Raw genomic sequence first — 20,723 nt, forward strand, 5'->3', positions numbered from 1 at the left:
CTCCTTGAAGAAGACAGCCGGGCTAGTGCCAAGACTGGGTGCCAGGGGCCTTGGAACTGCCAAAATGCCTCCCATTTTATGGATAGGCCTGGCTCGACCTGAAGACATTCCAAGTATTTAATCAGCAGCCCATGGTACATATTGGGTTGCAGAGGGAGCCCTCAGAAGCCAGCCTTTTTAGCCAGAGGAAGGAACTGGCCTTCTCCATGGGCCAGGCTGATGCTCAACAGATGGTAAAAGTACATCCCAATCACAATAATCAATAATCAAAGGCTGGCAGCTGGTGTGGCCTGGCCTGAGGGGCCCTTGGGGGCTTGGCTCTGCCCTCTTTCCCACACCCTCCTGAGTCTAGCCAGGAATCCATCTCACCCACCTCCCTGCACCAAGCTCCGGGAGAGCGAACAGGCGAGGGAGGAGCCATATTTCACATACTTTCTCTTTCAAAATGTAGCTCTGTTTCGCAATTTCCTACTTAAGTTCTGGAAGGCTCTAGGGTAGGACCCAAGCCACCTTCTCTAGCCACTGGCCTGGGTCTCTAATCCTTCTCACCACCGACCTGGCAGGCTGAAGGGGCCAGAGAAAGGGGGTCCCAGTTTCGTAGCTCTCCCACCATCCGCATCCGCGGCTGCTCGTCCAGGGTCTCTGTGATGCTGAAGGAGCCTCCACCAAGCCTCCAGCCAAAACCTGTTTATTCTTCACCCCATGTCAGTTCTTTCCCTTGGGAGAGCCAGGAGGTACACCACACCAAAGCAGGTGCACCCAGCTCTGGTATGCTCGGCCTCAGCAACCCTGGGGGCATCTAATCTTTAGATCTCCTCTACTCCCCTAGAACAAGGCTTTTGTTCCTGCTCACTTTTACTAGCCAGACAGTGCTCCAACCCCTTTGCAGTGAATCTCTTTAATCCTCCAAAATGGAACTTGCACTCTCTGGTTGCTTTTCCCCTTCTTTACCACTTTCACCGGGGTTTTCACCTGCTGTCCACTTAGTCTGGTCCGGACCACAGCTGGAGAAGTTGGGGCACAAAGGCATCACCTCAGTGACTGGCCCTGGGTCAAAGGCTTGAATAGGGCCCAGGAAGCTGACCCTTTTTCCTAAATTCTCTCTCATTCCTTCTAAACCAAACCAAACCAAACAAACCAGAGAGGGGAAAAACCACTTAAAAAAACAAATCCAGAAAACAACTCCATCACTCAAAATACTGAAGTGGAAAACAAATCCATTCTCTAGAGACTTGGTCTGAAACATACCAGAGCTGGCACTGGCTAAGGTGGCCAGAAATGTCTTAGTCAGGACAGATCTGCGACCCCGTCGAGACCCCGTCGAGAGGCAAAGCTAACACTTCCCAAATGACAACGTGGGCACATAACAGCCACATACGAATCAGGTGCTGTGTTTGTCTAGATCCGGGAGTAGGGTTAGGAATCTCGCCAGGACTCCCTCTCTCCAGCACCTGCTCACTCTGAAACTCACCTGGTGTGACTTCTGGTCAATCTTTATGGTCTCCAGCCTCAGGTGTGTTGCTTCTGGGGCTGTGCGCAGGTAACTGAACCCCATCGTGAAACCCACACCCTGCCACCAGCTCAAAAAACCATTCTTAGTCTTGAAAGGATAAGAAGAGACAGACAGGGGCGAGACAGGTCCAGGGGGGCTAACTTTTCAAGGAGGGACTAGAGTCCCACTGGGAAGCACCCAGCGCATTGGTGTCAGGAGACTTCCCTCCCACCAGTAATTCTGCAGGCATGGAAGCTCAGGACCCACAGAAACCCACGTTATGTTCCCTTCCTTAGTGGCCTAGAGCTTCAGGAGCAACTTTAGGAGGCTCGAGGAGGTGATGCAGAGAAGCTGAATGCCTTAGAGTATCACCAAGGTGACACAGGAGATTCAGGAGGATTCGGATCATTCCAAGTTCTAAGATTCTGATTTTTGCTTTGATGTTGTTTTAAAGGAAAGCTTAAGGCAATGCTTCTCAAACACTTAATATGCATGTGAATGACTTGGGGATCTAAGGCAGATTCAGAGTCTTTAGGTCGAGGAGGGGAGTGAGATTTTGCACTCTTAGGCTCTGAGGTTGCTGATCTATGGCCACACTCTGAGTATTGAGGACCTGGGGGATCTGGGAGATTAGGACACGCCAGGGCCAGAGGCAGCCAAGACACAGAGGGGCTGAGGGTTGATGCCTAGAAGAGAGGCAGAAGAACAGAGAGACTAGAATCAGAGGCTGAGGCGGGAAAAGAGAAAGACACAGTGATGGAAAGAGGGACAGAGGAGGGCGCCTGGGTGGCTCAGTTGGTTAAGCAACTGCCTTCGGCTCAGGTCATGATCCTGGAGTCCCGGGATCGAGTCCCGCATCGGGCTCCCTGCTCAGCGGGGAGTCTGCTTCTCCCTCTGACCTTCCTCCTTCTCATGCTCTCTGTCTCTCATTCTCTCTCTCTCAAATAAATAAATAAAATCTTTAAAAAAAAAAAAAAAGAGGGACAGAGGAGGACAGAGTCAGAGAAACAGGGAGGGGCAGAGGTAGAGACCAAAACTGGAGATGAAGACAGATGACCAGAGAGATGGCAAAGATAGCGCCAGGGTCAGGGAGAGGAGGCAGTGGGCAGCCGGATCCCCAGGCTGCAGCTCAGGCTCCAAATCCTGGCCTGCAGTGAGGGGGCTCTCTGGTATGGGTGGGAAGAGCCCCACAGAGGGTCAAGTGCACGCACCTGAGATCCCCCACCTTCCAAACCTCCATCCTTCCCTCACCTGCACCAGCCTCTCCAGGCTCCCGTCTAGCTGTCCCTCCGCTGGGAGCCTTCCACCACTGATTTCCCCTTTGTTCTCCTGTGGATCAACCTCTTTCTCTGAACTGGACACTTCCCAGTGGGTTTTAAATATTTTCAAGTCTTTCCCACCTTAAAAAAAAAAGAAAAGAAAAGAAAAAAAGGACTCTCTCTACCTCCATCTCTCTTTCCAGCCCCTGTCAGGCTTTTCCCCTTTTCTCTGCTCAACTTCCCGAAGGAATTTTCTGTACTGATTTCTGCCCCCATGCCCGCTCTGAATGGCTCCTGCTGAGGTTACTATCGGCACACATGTTATAAGTCCAACGGTCAATTTCCAGTCCTCGTTTACTTGGTCCCTGAGCACCTTAGGTCCTTGTGACCTCTCTACGGCTTGCGGACTCCCTGGCTCCCTCTCCTCTGCTCCTTCTCTGCCTTCTCGGCCAACTGATCCCCATTATCTGATCTTTGTACCTGGAAGCCCACACAGCTGAGTCCCCAGCTCTCTTTTTATGCGACCTCTTCCAAACCCTCAATTACCTTCTCTACACCAGTTCATGCTCCAGCTCCGACATGCCCTGTGCACACTAGACCTGCATTTGTGTCTACACACCATCTACTTGCCGTGGTCACCAGGATGTTTCAAAGACACCTCGCACTTAACGTGATCAAAACCTTGTCCTCCCAATCTGGCCTTCCTGACCGGTTCCCCATCTCAGAACACTGAACCATCACCCTGGGGGTGTTCGAGCCAGAAATGGGGACTTTGTCCTTGACACCTCCTCTCCCTTTCTTCCCTCTTCCACATCCAGTTTATCACCAAACTCTGCCAACTTTATTCTCCAAATGCCTTGTCACTTTATCCACTTCTCTCCATTTCCACCCTAGTCCGTGTCTCCGACACCTCTCACCTGTATGACAGCAATAGCCCCCGATGCAGCTTCCCTCCAGTCTGTCTTGTACACTACAGCCACCAGGATCTTTGCCAAATACAAATCTGGTCATCTTGGCTGGCTGCTTAAAACCCTTTAGCAGCTTCCTCTGGCTCTGAGAATAAAGACCCAACCACAGGAGACCTTTCTAGAATCATCTCATCTCACTTGCCCTCCAGGCCTTCCAGCTATATTGGGCCTTCTTTCAGTTCCTTGAACACCATGCTCCTTTCTGCCACAGGACATTTGCATGTGCAATGCCGTCTATACAGAACTCTGCTGTCCAACACGGTAGCCACTAGCCACGTGTAGCTAGCGAGCACTTGAAACACAGCTGGTACAACCAAAGAACTGAATCGTTAATATTACCTAATTTTAATTATTAAATTAAAAATTTTAAACATAGTCAATTCAATCTTTGGAAAACTGTTAACTATTCCTGAAGCAGGAATTCAGGATGTGAGTCTACTTTTCAATTTTTATGAAATCTAAATACAAGTCAAGTATGTCTGGTGAAAATTTATAGTGTCCAAATTAAGGTATGCTGTGAGGTGTAAAAATACAGAGAATTGTTGAAGACTTAGTTTGGAAAAAAAAAAGAATGTAAAAGATGTTGTTAATTTTTATATTGATTACGTTAAAAAGAGCATTTTAGCATATATTTGGTGTAATAAAAGCTATAATTAAAATTAACTTCACCTGTTGCTTTTTACTCGTTAAATGTGGCTACTAGAAAAATTTTAAATTACATAAGTGGCTCGTCTGGTATTTCTAGCAGACAGCACTGGTCTAGAATACCATTCCTTCTCTTTGTCTTAACTCCTACTCATCCTTCAGAGCTTGGCTCAAATACCACCTCCTCTGAAAAGCTTCCCTGAGATAAAGTCTTATTTTTATTCACTTTTATTCACTTTCATAGCTCTGTGTATGTGCCAGTGGTTGCCTGGCCTTAACCCCACCCATTTGTAATTACACATTTATTGGAATGATCCCTTGGTTCATGCCTGTCACCCCTATCAACTTCTTATTCCAGGATAGCAAGGCCCATGCCTGGCTCCCCCAAGAAACCCCTCAGTCCAGGGCCTGGCGCGCATATGGTTGCCAGTGGACACTTCAGATGCCACAGGAGGTCATGCTGTCCGCTGTCCTGCCTTTGGATCCAACAGTCCCCAACCGTCCCAGAGAGCCTGAGCACCCCCTCCCCCTACGGTGCCGCTATAGTGTTCTAGGACTCAGATTCTACCGCTCCCAGTTGGGAAGTCTTCCTTTATAGTGGACCAGAATCCCTCTTGTGGCAAGCTGGCCAGGACCTTTGTTCTATCCGTAGAGGTGATTGGAGCAGAGCTTCTTAAACTTGAATGTGCATGCCCGTCACCCAGGACCTCGTTATAATGCAGACTCTGGTTCATCAGGTCTGGGATGGGACCTGAGACTCTCCCTTCTAACAAGCTGCCCGGTGAGAACATGGATGCTGGTCCACAGACCACACTCTGAGTAACAAGGCTGTAGAGAAGCTGGGTATCACCCTCAGAGTATCCTCGAAGTTTTTTTCCTGCCCTGGACCCTCTGTCCAGGAGGCCATTGGGGGGGGGTCTCTCAAAATTCAGCCCTGTCCCGTCTTGCTCCCACATACCCCACGAATTCCTGCACCCTGTGAAGGAATGTGATGCCCGTGGCTACCATTGTCATTTGGTTTTGTTTTTAATTTGAAATAAACCTGTAAGCAGTTTTCAGAGTCGGGGCAGCCCTGATACGGATCATGGGTGTGAAACAATACTCTCCAATGATAAAGTCACACAGCTGGAAATGCTGAACAGTCCTCAAGCTTTGGTTCCTGTCTGCCACACTGGGCAGATCCTATCGGCTCCTCCAGAAGGCTCCACTCTGTTTGGGCTTGGACGCTGGGAAATGGTCCCTCTGACATATCCCTTAGGAGCATCTCAAACCAAGTCTGTTCCACTGGGCCCTCTGCCAGGCAAAGGTGACCCCTCCACCTCCCCACCCTGTTCATGCGGTGATGTCCGAGAGAGAAGTGTCTTCCAGTGGCCTTGATTGTGTGAGTGTGTGTGTGTGTGTGTGTGCGCACGCGCATGTATGTTGGTTGCATGTTTGGACATGAGCCCTGTGTGTGTGTCTGTGTGTCCATATATGTATGGAGAGTGTGTGCACACTTTGCCCCCAGCGCTCCAGTTCGGTAAAGCTTCCATCACACAGAGCAGCGCTGGACTCTTTCTGTGAGGGCCTGGAGGTGACGAATGTCCCTAGGTGGACCCCGCAGGCGTGACCGGCCCCACTGTCCCTTGGTGCTGCGGCTGTTGCTGGCCCTTGCGTCTCCGAGCGCCGGCACCCACCTCCTTGCTCTCCTTCCTGCTCAGGTTCCTGTTGGCGTTCTCCCCCCGGCCCCCTTTCCTCCTCTTCTGTCCTGCAATCCCAACAGCAGGAAGAGTCAACAAAGGATGTCCTGCAGCAAGTAAGGAGGCCCCAGGCATGGCCCAGGGCTCTAGGAGGGGAGTGGGGAGGAAGCTGGGCTGGGGGGGGCGGTTGGAGTCACTGCCTTTTGGCAGTGGGGATCCCCCTCAAAGCCTCTTCTGACTACCAGCCACTTCAGGGGACCCTGCAACATGGGTATGGAGCCGGGGGTCCCAGGAGCCTTTCGCCCCCCATCCCTCGATGAACCAGACACCCTCCTCTTCCTTGTGTTTCCTCAGATCTTGGACCCCAACGGGCTAAGATGTTTGGCACAGCACTCAGGACAAGCAGGACAGCCCCCAGCTCCTCTGCCCCACTCCACTGCCTCTGGGGGTAGCTGCCGCATCATTGCCAACTACAGGCTGTGTGGCCTTGGTCACATCACTACACCTCCCTGGGTCTTAGCACCCCCCTCTGCAGCCCCATCTGACCTCTGAGGGTCCTTCCAATGCCAACCTCTGCCGCTTCAGAGGAAATGGGGCAATTGGAGGACACAGACACTAAAGCTTCCAACTCCCACCACACAGCTCTGGGGACTGCTCTCTGCCAGCACCCAGCACTGGTTCCCCCAGCATGGCATCTTGAGTTGGGGATTCCCATCTGGCTCTGGCCCTGGCCTGCGGCCCTTTCCCCAGGCAGAAGTGGTCAGACCTCCATGGCTGTCCCTGACTCCCAGCCCCGGGGAGGCAGAGGCCGCAGCTCACCCTCGGGACAGGGCGTCCTCCGCACTGTGCACCTGCGGGTCTCCTTGGTGTCGGAGCAGACGGCGTGGTCCCCACCAGGGGCATGGAGCACCCTTCGAGTCCGCTCCTCGGAGCCCCTCCGGAAGCCACAGAGCCTCTTCTTCTTGGAGCATTGCCCCCACAAGGACCACTCGCTCATTTCACATTGTGCTGGCAGGAAGGGAGGGAAGAGGGGGAGAAAGAAGGGGAGGAGGGGGTCACCCCTGGGTACCCCAGAATGCCTCAGGGGAGCCCTTCCCACCCGCTCTCTGCCTGAGCCTGAGGCTGGAGGCATCTTCAGTCCAGAGGGCAGAAAAGCCCTGGGACGAACACCACAGGGTGGTCGGGGGAGGGGGTGCGGGTGGGAGGTAAGCAGGCTCTCCCTGTCCCTCCCCTGCCTCCACCCCCCAGCCCCCCCACAAACTCACCAGGACTGCTGCACTCCATGGTGCCGTTGGCGGCCGCTGAGCCCTCGGGACAGGCCGGATAGCAGCGGCCCTTGTGCAGGTACAAGTTCTCCTTACACTTGGTGCAGAAGTTGTGGCTGAAGCAGGCCTCACAGTGCTCAATCTTGCACTCTGAGGAGAGGGCCAGATTGGGGGCCTCTGGCTCATCCCCTGTTCCCAAAGTCCCCCACCTGAGGGCACCTCCCCCCAAGGGCAGGACCCTGGCCTGGACCTGCCATGACCACGGGAGAGTCCTGGGAGGGAGGGAAGGCAAGGACAGGGTGGGCAGAGGAAGCCAAAGTGGCCACTCTTCGGGGCTGGCGGGGCTGGTCAGCTAACACCACCCCAAACCCAATCCCAGGCCCTGGAACCAAGGTGAGGCCCAAGCGAGCTGGTTTCAGAGGGGGAGGGCGGGACCCTCTGGGGTTCGTGGGCAGGGAGAGAGAAGGGTCCCAGCATGTCATGGCACTCCAGAGGGCCACCTAATCAGAGTTGAACTGAGGGATGCAATGACCCCCGCTCATGGCTGTGTGGTTTCCTCTCCCCATTGCTGGGTGTCCACAACACCCCAAACCCTGGTTCCCCTCCTGCCCTGAGAAAAAAATCTGCTTGGAGCGGGGAGGAGAGATCCCAGGGCAAATTCCTCTCCCTCTGCAAGGCCCAGTTCCAGGAATGACCTTGGTTGGACTCCTGGGTCCCTCCCTGATCCCCTCCGGCCATCTCTCCCTCCTCTGGGGAAGTTGGGGGAGGGAGGGTCCCAGGGCCCCAGCTGGGAGCAGGCAGAGTCTTTCACAACCTCTCCCTTCCCAGACCGTGGGCAGGGCTGACTTCCTCCCAGTCTCTGGCACCTGAGGCTTGGCCAGGTGTCAGCTGCCAGTTTCACAGGAGCTGACACAGCCAGGAATTCCTACCCCAAATACCCTGAGGACCAAGAGGGCAGCCCCAGGGTCCCCCTTCCATCCTCAAAAGCTTCCCACCCTACCGCACCAGACCCCTCCTCTGTGCCTCCTGGGCTCTGTGGCTTCTTTGTCTCGCCCCCTCCCTCCTCTCTTGCTCAGGGCCCTGGGTCTGGTTGCAGGTGACATACGGTAAGGACAGCCACTACCGTGTGTGGTGCGCCAGACACTAAGGGCTTTCCATATGCCCCTGGCGACAGCCCTAGGGGGTGAAAACTAGCACTCTCATCTTAGAGATGAGGTTTTGAGAGGCTGCAACACACCTGAAGTTATCCAACGAGAAAGAAGCAGAGTAGAGATTAGAACCCAAGGCCGATCTCGGGTCAGCCATTTCCCCTGCCAGCCTCACTGTTGTCAGCCCCCCAAAAGGGCTCCTGTCACTTAGGTCCCATCTCCCTCCAAAGGCTGTTGTGAGACTCAGCTGATACGTGATCTGGAAATGCGTTCTAATCTCCAAGGCTCTGAGCAAACGGGAGGGGCACCAGCATTGTTCACCGGAGTAGGTTCCCTGCCTGTCCCCCAGTAGGTCACAGTGAGCCTGAACAGAGGTGGGACAGCACGTGCCTTAGAGCACGTGGAACTGCAGCTGCTGTGGGAGAGCCAAGCCCAGCCAGCAAGAAGACCTGGGCACAGGAGTGGGGGCAGGGAGTGGACAGGCTGACAGGGGCTCGGATTTCCCTGCAGTCCGTGGAGCCGGGGTGGTTTTCAAGCAGAAGTGTGATGGGACAGGACACATGTTTCAGAAGCATCTTTCTGGCTGCAGCATGGAGGGAGGGCTCAAAGGAACCGGATGAGTGCTGGAGGACAGAGAAGCAGGCTACTGGGATGGTCCAGGAGAGACTATAGCCGTGAGGATGGAAAGGAAAGGCAGCAGGCACGGTTTGGTCATTAGATGGATGGGAGAGGACATGAATGACAGGCTGGCTCTCAGGTCGATGACATGAGTGGCCCAGGACACCACCGGAGTGCAGGTTTAGAGGAGGGAGATACGGTTCTGATACGGACTCGTGGAGCTGGAAAGGTGGATGGACTCTCTGAGATGTGGGGCTGGCAGCTGGATACTTGAATCAGGAGCCTCATCTCCCCTCCTCTGTGTCCCCTCTACTCCTCTTCCCTGCCCCCAACAATTCAAAGCACCCTCCCCCAGTGTCCAGAGCCTTCTCCAGCCTTCCCCACACTCACTGATGCACTTGTTCATGTCGGGGTTGCGGGCATCGAAGTATCCAGGTGGGCAGGAAGGCAAGCAGACGCCCACCTGGCGAATGTCGTTCCTCTCCAGCAGGATGAACAGCTTGGGCGAGCACTTGAGGCAGCCGTTGACCTCAGAGCAGAGCTCACAACCTTTGGCACAGGCCTGGCTCCCCTCCACACTGACTGCAAGGGTAGAACAGGGGTAAGAAGGCGGCTGTAGGAGAAACCTCCCTCTTTCCCAGGCTCCCACAAGGGTGGGAAGTGAGGAGACTGGAGTTTCTTCGTACACAACGAATGTGCTGTTCAGAAAGTACAGGCCAGGATGACAGCTCCTCGAAAAGCTGCTTGACAAACCTCCCAGCATCATCTCCCAGGAGAATTGGCACAGATGCCCGAAGCAAGAGCCCCCCCCCCCCCCAAATGTATCCCCAGCTCCAGGCACAACACGGGCTCACTCTCCAGGCTGCCTCTGCCATTTCCCAAGGAGCTACTGAAGCTGCACTTTTCCTGGAACCTACCCTGTCCCTCCCCAGAGGAAGAAAAGCTGAGCCTCTGGTGTGGAAGGAGGGGATTTTTTATCCATGAGAAAGTTTTAAGGTCAAGAAGGACAACGGGTTAAACTGTCTGAGAAAAAGATCGTCTGCTCAGAGACAGGAAAACAACTGGAATAGCTTAGGTCTGGAACAGTGGTCTCAACCAAAGATGATTTTGCTCCCCAGGGGGTATTTGGCAAAGTCTAGAGACATATCTGATTGTCACACTGGGGAGGGGGTTGTTGCTGGCATCTAGGGGAGACAGGCCGGGGATGCTGCTAAACATCCTACAATGCATGGGGTGGGGGTGGGGCCACAACAAGTTGTCTGGCTCAAAATGTCAATGATGCTGAGGTTGTGAAACACTGGCCATTCTTTGAGGCAGTGTGATCTCCAGCCCCAGCACGGGGTCTCAACCCTTTGATGCCACTTGTTTAACCAATACTCCCCGTGCCCCTCCCAAGTACCCTGTGCCAGGTGAGTGCTAGGGACATGGAGGGAGGCTCGCCTGACCACTCCAAACTGATCTTTCAGTGGTGACAGACCTGCAAACAGGCAAATGCTGACAGCCGCAAGGCCTAGCAATAGTGAACCCAAAAAGAAGAGAGGGGAAGGAGTCACGAAGAAGGTGCCCTTTGGGCCAACTCTTGAAGAATTAGTAGAGATTTGTCCATCACAAAGTAGAGATGAGGGTCCTTCTAGGAGCAGGCCCACAGAGGTAGAAAAGAACCCAAAGGGAACTGCAGGTGATTTGGGGTGCAGCAGGGGTGGGGAGGGGAATGGGGAAAGGCAATCATGCTAAGGAACCTGAACTTGATCCTGCCAGGCAGCATTTCCCAAAGAGCATTCCTGGAACACACTTTCCCCTAAGTGTTCATCAGAGGCTGTGGAGGAAAGGCCACTACGTCAGGGAAGACAGAACCACTGGGTCCGACAGGTCTAAATAGGATTCTTTACCGCAGGGCTTCTTCAACCCTTATTACACTCCTGTGCAAACTGACTCCCTAAAAGGGGGACAGAGGAAGTTTTATTTCCCAAATATTTTGGCCAAAGAACCCTTGTTTTGCAGCGTTTTTCTTGGGAACGTTCTGACTACTGGCTATTTTTATTTATTTATTTATTTTATGAATACTTTTTAGATAGCTGAAAGCTATCGGCCAAGGTGTGGGAGCTGGGCTCATTTACATGTTGGAAGGTTCCTCTGGCAGCCTGGATGGAGCCCAGAGACTGAAGGACCATTTGGAAGGAAGCTGACCAGATCATCCAGGTGAGAAAGATGAGAAACATCTTAAAATTCTGCTCAGTTGGAGATGGACAGAAGAAGATTTAAGAGAAACTGGCAAAGGAGACCAACGGGAGGGAGGAGCCTGGGGTGAGTGCTAGGGTAGGTGGTGGAACAGTGGGGCTGGTCACTAAACAAGGTCCATCCCACGGGAAGAGAAGCAAGTGGAGAAGGTAACACAAAGAGAGGTTTATGAGCCACTTAGGAGCAAGCATGAAGCGAGGAGCTGGAGATGCAGGCTGGGAGCAGAGCGCCAGGGGGGATCAGAACAGATAGCAGGAGATCACGCAGCATAGCCGACCCCGGGCTCAGGCTGGACCTGTGCCCCGGGGCAAAACACGGTGTCTCGTGTGCCTCCTTTCCCACCACTGGAAACGGACGTGAGGATGTCCTCTCTGGAGGGCCCTGGGAGAAGCACCTGCTGCAGGAGTGATCCCTGATTTCAGAACAGGAATGAGCAAGAGTTAAGAAGGTGAGCAGAAGGGGAAGGGTCAGGAACAAACAGCCATATAACGACCACCAGGACCATAGTAGTGGCTGCTAACTCCTAAATGTGGTGCGCTGACTCTGTTCTCAGGGCTCCTCACGCATTCACTTACTTAATCCTTAAAATCCACGAAGCAGGCGTGATTGTTAGTTTGTAAACCTCGTTTTTACAGAGGAGGACATGGAGAAGTTAAATGACTTGAACGAGGCATTGCAGCCAGCATGTATGCCAGGCAGAGGGAACAAAGTTTAGGAAGGCCAAGGGCAGGACCACACGAGGTGATGTGGAGGCCAGAAGTACAGGTAGACTGATTTTTTTTTTTTAATATAGAATTGATTTGTATAGAGCCAATGTTAATTAATCAATACATTTAAAAATTAATGTTCTTGGTTTAGTTCTTCTAAGAACAAAAATACTCAAATGTTGCATTTGACGTTATGAGGGAGCCCTTGGGTTTAATTTTCCACTTTGGGCCCTTATTTGGCTGTATTACAAATTAATAAGTTACTGTAGATTTTAGGTACTGCTTCTACTTCAAAGCTACTATATCCTCTATTATTCATTGTTCAAATGAATGTTCCCAAATAAAAATTTTAAAAATCTTTTTTTTTTTAGAAGTGGGGCACCTGGGTGGCTCAGTCATTAAGCGTCTGCCTTCGACTCAGGTCATGATCCCAGGGTCCTGGGATCGAGCCCCACATTGGGCTCCCTGCTCCGCGGGAAGCCTGCTTCTCCCTCTCCCACTCCGCCTGCTTGTGTTCCTGCTCTCGCTATCTCTCTCTCTGTCAAATAAATAAAAATGTTTAAACAAATCTTAAAAAAAAAAAAGAAATGAATGTTCCCTCTATTCTTGCCTTGGTTTCAATAACTGAACTGATCCCGGCATCCCATTTGTCAGCCAGATAGCTATGTTCCCATGCTTATGGATTCCATCCTTGTCACTTTTATTAAGGAGAGATTTGCAAAAGGCCTTCTCAGAATCCTGCTGCCCACCTCCCATTCAACCAACAACTCATCTCTGTGTGCATTTCTCTTCAGATCTCTCAGTGACAAAGCAAGAGAAAGCACGGAGCACTAGGGGTCTGAAACCAACATGGGGGGGGGGAGCATGGAGGGAGTGGTTAAACGTGAAGCTGGAGAGGGAGGCAGACCAAGATGAGGAAGGGTCTTGACTCTGTACAAAGGAGTTTGGACATTGTGAAGGCAGTGAAGAATTACTGGGGGCTTTAAAATCAGAGACATGGTCAGGATCACTCTGTGATATGGAGAATGGGTTGCAGGGATGGCAAGTCTGAAGGCAAGAAGACGCCTCAAGCTCGAAGAGACAGGGCTGAACTGAGAAGTTGCAGAGGAGTTTACACAGGTGAGATACTCAGGTGGGAGAATCAATAAAACCAGGTGGTAGGCTGGACCTGGGACTGAGGGCTAGGGAATGAGCAAGCTGAGGGTGACTCCAAGGTGTTGGGCTTGTGTGACAGGGTGGCCCTTGGCCCTTCACCGAAAGGGGACCACAGGAGGAGGAGCAGGTTTGGGTGGAGGAATGATGAGCAGTCAGGTTTTAGATGTGTTGAGGTTGTGGCTCCTGTGGGACATCTAGGGGAAGGTGTCTATTAGGCAGTTGAACCTGTGGGTCTGGAACTCAAGAGAAACATTTTGCCTGGAGACTGCAATGGGGAGTCCTTAACATGAAAACAGTCATAAAGGCATGGGGGTCCATGAGACAGAAAGGACAGTGGGTCGAGAGAGTGAGCAAAGGAACCAGGAATTTAAGGGAAGGGCAGAAAAAAGAAAGGCCACTCAAAAGCACAGTGAATATGAAAGCCAAGAGCAGAGAGCACTGGGCAGGGCAGAGAGGGGTCGCCATGCCAATGCTGCTGAGGTGTCAGGCAAGGAGGCAGCAATAGCACCCCTGATGGGGGCAGAGGGCAGTGGTCGAGGAGTAGAGGAAGGAGAGCCATCTCATTCAAGAAATCAGCTATGGAGCAGGGGAGAGAACCCAGGGATCCATCTGTGGAAACCATGGTCATCAGTGGTTAAATCATGTGAGTGGGAGTCATCCTGAGGCAGAGGCTGAGCAGTGGGTCAACACCCACTCAACAGGTCAGCAAGGAGGAGGGGCTCGGAGAGAATCTGAGAAGGAATCCTGGGGTGGGGGGGTCGTTGAGGGAGAGTGGGCACAGGAACCAAGTTGCAAAGGGGGAGATGTACAGGGACAGCTGGGGGGAGACCACGGCTGGCACGGGGAGGTGATCGACTGGCTGACCTCAAGAGGAGCAGTTCTGGTGGAGTGGGGGATGGGAAGTGAGTGGGAGGGGTGGAGGTGGAGGAAAAGGGAGGAGAGGGCCAGAGAGCATCGGAGAACATAGGAACAGAGAGGGGAGAGCAGCTGGGAGCAGGGGCTGTGATCATGAGCCTCTGAGACTCCGAGGCTGGGTGAACTGATGGAGTGAAGACCCAAGGATACAGGAGAGTCGCAGTGCAGAGCTCAGGTGGTAAGACTGGCCTTGGGGCTTGAGAAAGGGACAAAGGGAATTGAGTTCTATGAAGTTTGGGGGCTCAGGAAGAGGAAGGAGAGCTTATCAAGGAGGAGAGGGGTTCAGTGATGGGCAGGGGTCAGTTCAATGAGGAAAGGGATGCTGGTCAAGAAGGATAGGAACCCAAGGGTGTTCTCAGCTTAGTGATACAGATGCATGGGCAGTGCGGTGCTAGACAGCCACAGGGAGGGAGCTCTGTGTGTGGGAAATGGAGACCAAGGAAGATGGTGGGCATTGGGGGGTGCATAATGATTCAAAGGGAAAAACTGACGCTCATTCATTCCATAGACATTTACTGCACACCTAACACTTTCCCAGAAGTGCTAGGAGCTGGGGACCTAGAGCTAGAGCTGAGGTATAAACAAAGGCCCAGGGCGCCTGGGTGGCTCAGTCGGTTAAGCGACTGCCTTCGGCTCAGGTCATGATCCTGGAGTCCCGGGATCGAGTCCCACATCAGGCTCCCTGCTCGGCGGGGAGTCTGCTTCTCCCTCTCCCCCTCCCCCTGCTTGTGTTCCCTCTCTCGCTATGTCTCTCTCTGTCAAATAAATAAATAAAATCTTAAAAAAAAAAAAAAAAAAAAAAAACAAAGGCCCACCCAGGGATGCGGCAAGCAGGACTGGCTCACACCATGTAAGTGGATGAGTAATGGAAGGCACTCCCTTACCCAGCCGGCTAGGTGAAGAGGGTGTGCCACACAGGAGGAACAGCCTGTGCAAAGGCTCTGAGGCACTGAACATCCTAGTGCATTCACAGAATGGAAAATAGGGCTTTATGCTACTGGCAGGGAAGGGGACCTCAGAAGGGCATGGCCAGATTCACCACATGCAAGGTTCCTATGCTTATGATGGAGGGAGGTGCGCAGGGGAGGCAGCCTTGTAGGGCTGTAACCTCGCTGTGGAGGCTGGGTGGGCTGGGTGAAGTGGAGGGCCCTCGGAGAGGTCCTGGAGCCTGCTTCCCAACCTCTTCACAAAACTCGCTCACACAGCTCTGCTCCCCCTCCCCCAAGTCCTCAATGTAGCCCACTTCGCCAGACCAGGAAGGCAAGGCTGTGCTCCCCTCCATTCCCCTGGGGCTTCTTAGGCTCCTTCATCCATTCTTGTGTAAAACGCTTGCAAATTGATGTTCCTAAAACCAAAACACCCCTGCCTAGAGTCCATCCATGCCTCCCTATCACCAGCAGAATTGAGACCCAACTGGTCTTATTAACTTCTCCACCTGGCCTAAAAAGCTTCCATGAGCTGATCCTATCCGCCTCATCTCTCAACACTACCCCTCAGCTATATAGAACTATTTTTGTTTGGACACATCACACTATTGCACACCTCTGTGCCTTTGCTCAAGTTGGTCCTTCTGCCCGGAACATTCTCTGCCACCTCCTGAGCCTGACGAACTCCTCAGAACTAATGTCACCTCCTCCAGGAAGTCTACCCTGATCTCACTTCCCCACAAAGTCTGGATGGGGTCAGATGGGGGAGTCGGGCTTCAGTGAAGGAATGAGGGCTTCATGGGGGCAGGACTTGAGTAAGGGGCCCAGGAATCACATAGGAGAAGGGTCTCAGTAAGGGGAAGGAGTACTCAATGCAAGGAGTAGTGAATAAAGGTGGGCACCCTGAGGAGCAGGAAATCCCAGGCAGGAAAACATTCAGGAGAGCAGGTGAGGGCCAGCGAGGAGACAAGAGGCTGAGTGAGCGAAGAGGGGGCTCGGGGAGGGGATGGGTCCTCAGTGAATGGGAGAGGAGGAAGTCGTTCCGCCAGGGTTCCTAACTCACAGCTAAAGAGCGCTTTGCTCAATTTCACCCCCTCCGTGCAGGGAGACCATCACCCAGGCCTGAGATCAGCCATTTCTGGACTCAAAACTGGTGTATGCCTCGTGATCAGAGTTCTATCTGGTGTCTTCTGACAGTCCTACCGACTTGCAGTTCCAGATGGCAGACAGAGTGGACAGACCTGACGCTCATCTGCACAGCCAGCCTACCTCTGCACGCTGGCTCCCCACTGCCCCCCGCCCCCCACCCCGTGGCTGCAAGGTCTGAGGAGCCACACACCGCATCATGGGCCTCCTTCTTCCCTCCCCACTCCCAGGAAACCCTAGGGCCACATGGTTCATATAACAACGACATGCATCCCGAAGTCTAGACAGAGCTTGATATTTTATAAAGGGTTCCCAACCAATTTATACACAGAAATAAAATCTCCCATAGGCTTTAATATATCCCTTTACAATGACCCTGGCAGCTTTATGGTTTCTATTCAACAAGCATCATCCAGCAACATCTACCCTCATCCCTCTCTGGGTCCTCACTGCACCCCGAGTCTTTCCCCACCCTCACATGTCACTATCAGGGACGTTTGTCACTCACACCACTTGGTAATAAGAACAGGGTTCCCACTGCCGGGGCTGTGACCGGGGGCTGCCTCATAAGTGGACCCGTCAAACTGCTGCCGTCGCCTGGCTGTTGAGGGGACCGGGTCTTCCCGATGCTCAGGCCAGTCCTCTGTTGTTGCTGTTTTCAGTACAACAGACTTGAACCCCGATCTTCGACCCCTGGCTTAGGGAGGGGGGTGTGTGGCTCTGCCTGTGAGTGGAAGTGTGACCACTAGCGTGCGTAGCACGAGCATGAGTGGCCCCTCTCGTTCGCTCGCGTGCTCTCTCTCTCTCTCCTCTCGGAAACAGAGGAGACTGCTTACAGACCACTAAACTGCATCGGGCCCGTGGAGTCCAAAATACCGGCCACAACAGATGAGCAGGGAGGAAAATCAAGGCCTCGCTGCTGATTAAACCTAACTGTCTCTAATTGTGTGTTAAGCCAGGGATTTTCAGCTTCACCAATTCTCTGAGCTTCTCTCCCTGGGCTGGGTTCTGGCCTTGGCCCTGTCGGTCAAGACCCAACAAAACTCCGCTGCCTTTTGACCTTTCCAGGTGGGCCTCAGTCTGAAGGCCTCAGAGTGAAGCAAGAGGTGCTCGTGCTGCACGTCAGAGGAGCGTGACATCCCTGATGGGGGACGCTGAAAGGGAGAGAGGCCTTGGGATCTATACCAGAGGAGTGGCCACTCCCATCCGTACTGGGCAGGTACGGATCCCCCATCCCCATCACAGGAGCCTGGCTGAGGCCCCAGGGCTCTCAGGGCTGCCTGGGATGGGATTCTGTGGGGACAGGTTAATCGTGAGCTCCATCAAGCTCGTTTTTAGGAAGACGGGACTCACGGGAATTGGGTTCCAGTATCGACAGGGTGTCCTTAGGCCTATCTGTACAATAAGAGAATTTTTTTTTTTTTAAAACTGTGAGAACCCCTCCTTCCAGTGACATCTCACATGAAATCTTGCTGAAAACAGGAAAGAGTGAGGCACTCTGGTTGGATGGGCAGTGGGGCCAGACTCCTTCCCACTGCCTCCCCTTCTGCCCCCAGCACAGCTCCCTGAATCCTACCGCGCAGTTAAAAACCACAGGAGTGGACAGTCTCACAAGCCTCCCTACTCTGCTGTCTCTGCCCCCGTGATCTTGGCAGGGAAAGCTATTGCCCAAGCTGAGTAGGGTTCCTGGCCCCAAAGGGTTACCGGGGGCTGCACTTCAGCCAAGACCCAAAGAAAAGAGCCGTGAACTCCTATCCGTGAGGAGGGGGCCAAACACCCTGGGGCTGGGGCCACAGCAGCAGGGGGACACATCTCCATGGATACCACACAAAGCTGGTGTTATGTCAAAGGGCATAATCCACACACTGGATCCTCACAAGAGAGGGGTTAATCTAGAAAGCAGAGTCTACAAAGGGGAAAATAGACAAAGTGGGTAATCTACAGAGTGGGTAATCTCAACCAATTAATCCACACACCGGATAATCCACAAACAGGATCATCTATTGAGTAATCTACGCAGTTGTAATAGACAAAGTAGAATCTGCAATGGTCATCACAGAATGAAACCACCGATGACCCTCTAGTCCCCAGGCGGCCCCCTCCCGCTCCCAAGGCCAGGGGTGGTCCAGCCCCGCTCCATTACTCACTCCGCCTCTGCCTCTTCCCCTTGATCCCCCGGCTGCCGGCAGCGAGATGCATCCAGCTCAGAACCAGGGCCACCACACACAGCCCAAGCCGCATAGTCACTTGCCAGCTCCAGGCCCCTGGTAGGAGGGGTGGTCTCTGGGGGGGTGGACAACACAGGGCTCTTGCTAATGCCTGCGGGGCTGGGTCAGCAGCACGAGGCCCAGACCTGGGCCGTATCCCAAATCCACCATAATCTTAGTTGGGGACAGAGAGGGTGTGGGGAGCCCACTTCTTCATCAGCCCATTGGGAGGTCCAGAGAGCTTTCCCCAAAGGCACCTCAGGGTGTGTCACATGGGAGAACTCTTTGTCACTTCAGCAGGGACACCTCCAAAAACCAACCTGTTGGGGGAGAAGAAAGAAAGGTTAATTCTGGGGAACCATGGGGTTCCCCCAACTTATGCCTCCTACCCTCCCATGTGGTCCCCTGCCCTGAAGACTGTGAGGAACTCAGCATGGTTGAATATGACAAGTTACCCACCTAGCCCCCCTGTAGAAGAAATCTGCTCCTTTTCCTAGGAATTTTGCAGAATCCCCTAACCTGGGACTAGAGCCGGCTACCCACACAGCTGGAATATGGTAGACACTCACATCCAATCTGTGGATCCCTGGAAACCAGCTGGCCCCACCCCTGCCCAATATTGGCCAGCTCTAATTGGAAGTGCTTCTTTAGATCTACCCTCCAGACCTCATGCTGCAGTAACAGCCTGTGTCTTGAAGAGGAGCTCTCTCTGCCCTTCTGTGAGTGACCCCTCAGCCCTCTCTTCCCTGTGCTGAGTCACCCCTGTGCCTTTCACCTGTGAAACTAGAGCAGTGGCCCCCAACAAGCTGGCAGACTCTGCGTGGCCCTCTGGGCTTGGCGGGAGAAAAGGAAGTAAGGCTTCCCCCGGCCACAGAAACTCTGACACAGCAGGCCCTGCGGGCCTGGCCTTTGTGCGAGGATAAAAGAGGCAGTGATGCCCGCCCTGGCCAGAGACACAGAGAATGGGGATAATCCCCCGGCCCAGCGAGAGCCAGGTCTCTGGACCCGATGGCCGGGTGATGGGGGCAGGGGGAGCCGGTCCCTCCCCAGTGCAATGTGTCTGGAGCCCGACCTGGGAGTCCGGGCCCCGAACACCGCACTGCACACTCGGGATCACACACTCCCACACATTCTCCCAGCCGAGGCCTGCTCGAAAGCGTGGCCCCGCACACTTGGCTGCAGACCCACCCACGCTCGCCCAGGGACAGGAGGAACCAGCCAGCCTTCAGGAAGCTTTGAAGATGCCAGGGAAGCATCGCCATCCCACCCACTAGCTAGATGCCTCTGGACAAGTCACTCAGCCTCTCGGAACGTCAGTTTCTTCATCTATAAAATGGGGATAAAGATGCCGGTTTCACAGGCTTGCTCTCAGAGTTGGCTGAGTTTTGGCTTAGTAATGAGAAATCTGAAATGCTAGAGTGGCAGTGCCCCTCCCACCCTGTCCCAACCCCTTTCCCCTTGGCCTCTGGGGGAGGCCCCAGGGAGCCCACCTGCATGGGAGATAAATCATTATCCCTCAAGGGAGTTCAGCACTTCCCTCCTCGGCCTCTCCCACCAGCTTTGAAGGCCAGTCACACTCAAGTGGTTAAGCTGCCCCTGTGAGAAGTGTTTACACGAGGCTGACGGGTCCCACCTGGCTCTGCAGCCGGAGCTGAGCCGGGGCGGGGACGCCCCCAGCCACCCCCAAACACCAGCCTCTGCATGCCCCTCCAGTACTCCCTGCATGAGCTGCGGGAGCCTTCCTCCTCCCCAGCGCCCACCACACACTTCCCTCACCTGCAAATTGTGGTGGGTTGGTCTTCCAGCTGAGTTTATCAAACTGGGGTCTTTAGCCAGAGGCTGGCTGTAGAGCATGATGGTTAAGGGAGGAAGCAGAGTGCTTGGCTTTCAATGTGGGCAATGCTATGTATTAGCTGTTACCGCAGGCTAGTTGCTTAGCTGGTCCGAGCCTCGGTTTCCTTATCTGCGGGCGGGTGGTGGTTTTTTATACTTTAAATGAGCTAATACATGAAACTGCTTAGCATGGCACCTGGCACATCGGGAGGACTCACTAATAATTGTATTTTCTATGACCAAGAAGACACAATTCTGTGTCTACATGCCAATGGTCATCTAAAAAGCAACACGGGTGTTTTGCTTTGCTTGGTATCATCTGGATACGGACCTTAATACTGAGCACTGTTATGCAATTTCCATATTTGCATTTACCCCAGTGTGATCACTCACTATCGCAGGGTTAACATTTAATCGAGGCATTTGTGAAACTGAGGTCTGAGGACTCCTGGCAGATACACTCTCAGGGCGCCATAAGTCCTGACACTGGACAAACACTGGAGGAGAAGGCCGCATCAGACA

The 20,723-nt window shown here is 53.4% G+C and overlaps 1 protein-coding gene across 2 annotated transcripts; it reads right to left on the reverse strand.

Annotated features, from left to right (window-relative positions):
- Window positions 1-5,901: 5,901 nt before the first annotated feature.
- RSPO1 (R-spondin 1) lies at window positions 5,902-18,402 on the reverse strand. Of its 2 annotated transcripts, XM_021683722.1 has the most exons (5): window positions 18,309-18,402; window positions 9,465-9,656; window positions 7,309-7,458; window positions 6,863-7,051; window positions 5,902-6,111 (listed from the first exon to the last, which is right to left on the reverse strand). In XM_021683722.1, the coding sequence occupies exons 1-5, from the start codon at window positions 18,400-18,402 to the stop codon at window positions 5,951-5,953; spliced, it is 786 nt and encodes a 261-aa protein (XP_021539397.1). In that variant the 3' UTR covers window positions 5,902-5,950. The 2 variants fall into 2 exon arrangements, with proteins under 2 accessions (XP_021539397.1, XP_044769908.1); XM_044913973.1 differs by lacking the exon at window positions 6,863-7,051.
- Between the last annotated feature and the right edge of the window lie 2,321 nt (window positions 18,403-20,723).

This window comes from Neomonachus schauinslandi, chromosome 4 (assembly GCF_002201575.2).
Source record: "Neomonachus schauinslandi chromosome 4, ASM220157v2, whole genome shotgun sequence".
Classification (NCBI taxonomy): Eukaryota; Metazoa; Chordata; class Mammalia; order Carnivora; family Phocidae; genus Neomonachus; species Neomonachus schauinslandi.

Coding starts and splice junctions, on each gene's coding strand:
- RSPO1 (XM_021683722.1), bottom strand. CDS start 18,402: ATGCGGCTTGGGCTGTGTGTGGTGGCCCTGGTTCTGAGCTGGATGCAT. Junction 9,657..18,308: donor GGGGAAGAGGCAGAGGCGGA/GTGAGTAATGGA, acceptor CTACCCTTGCAG/TCAGTGTGGAGGGGAGCCAG. Junction 7,459..9,464: donor CGACATGAACAAGTGCATCA/GTGAGTGTGGGG, acceptor CCCTCTCCTCAG/AGTGCAAGATTGAGCACTGT.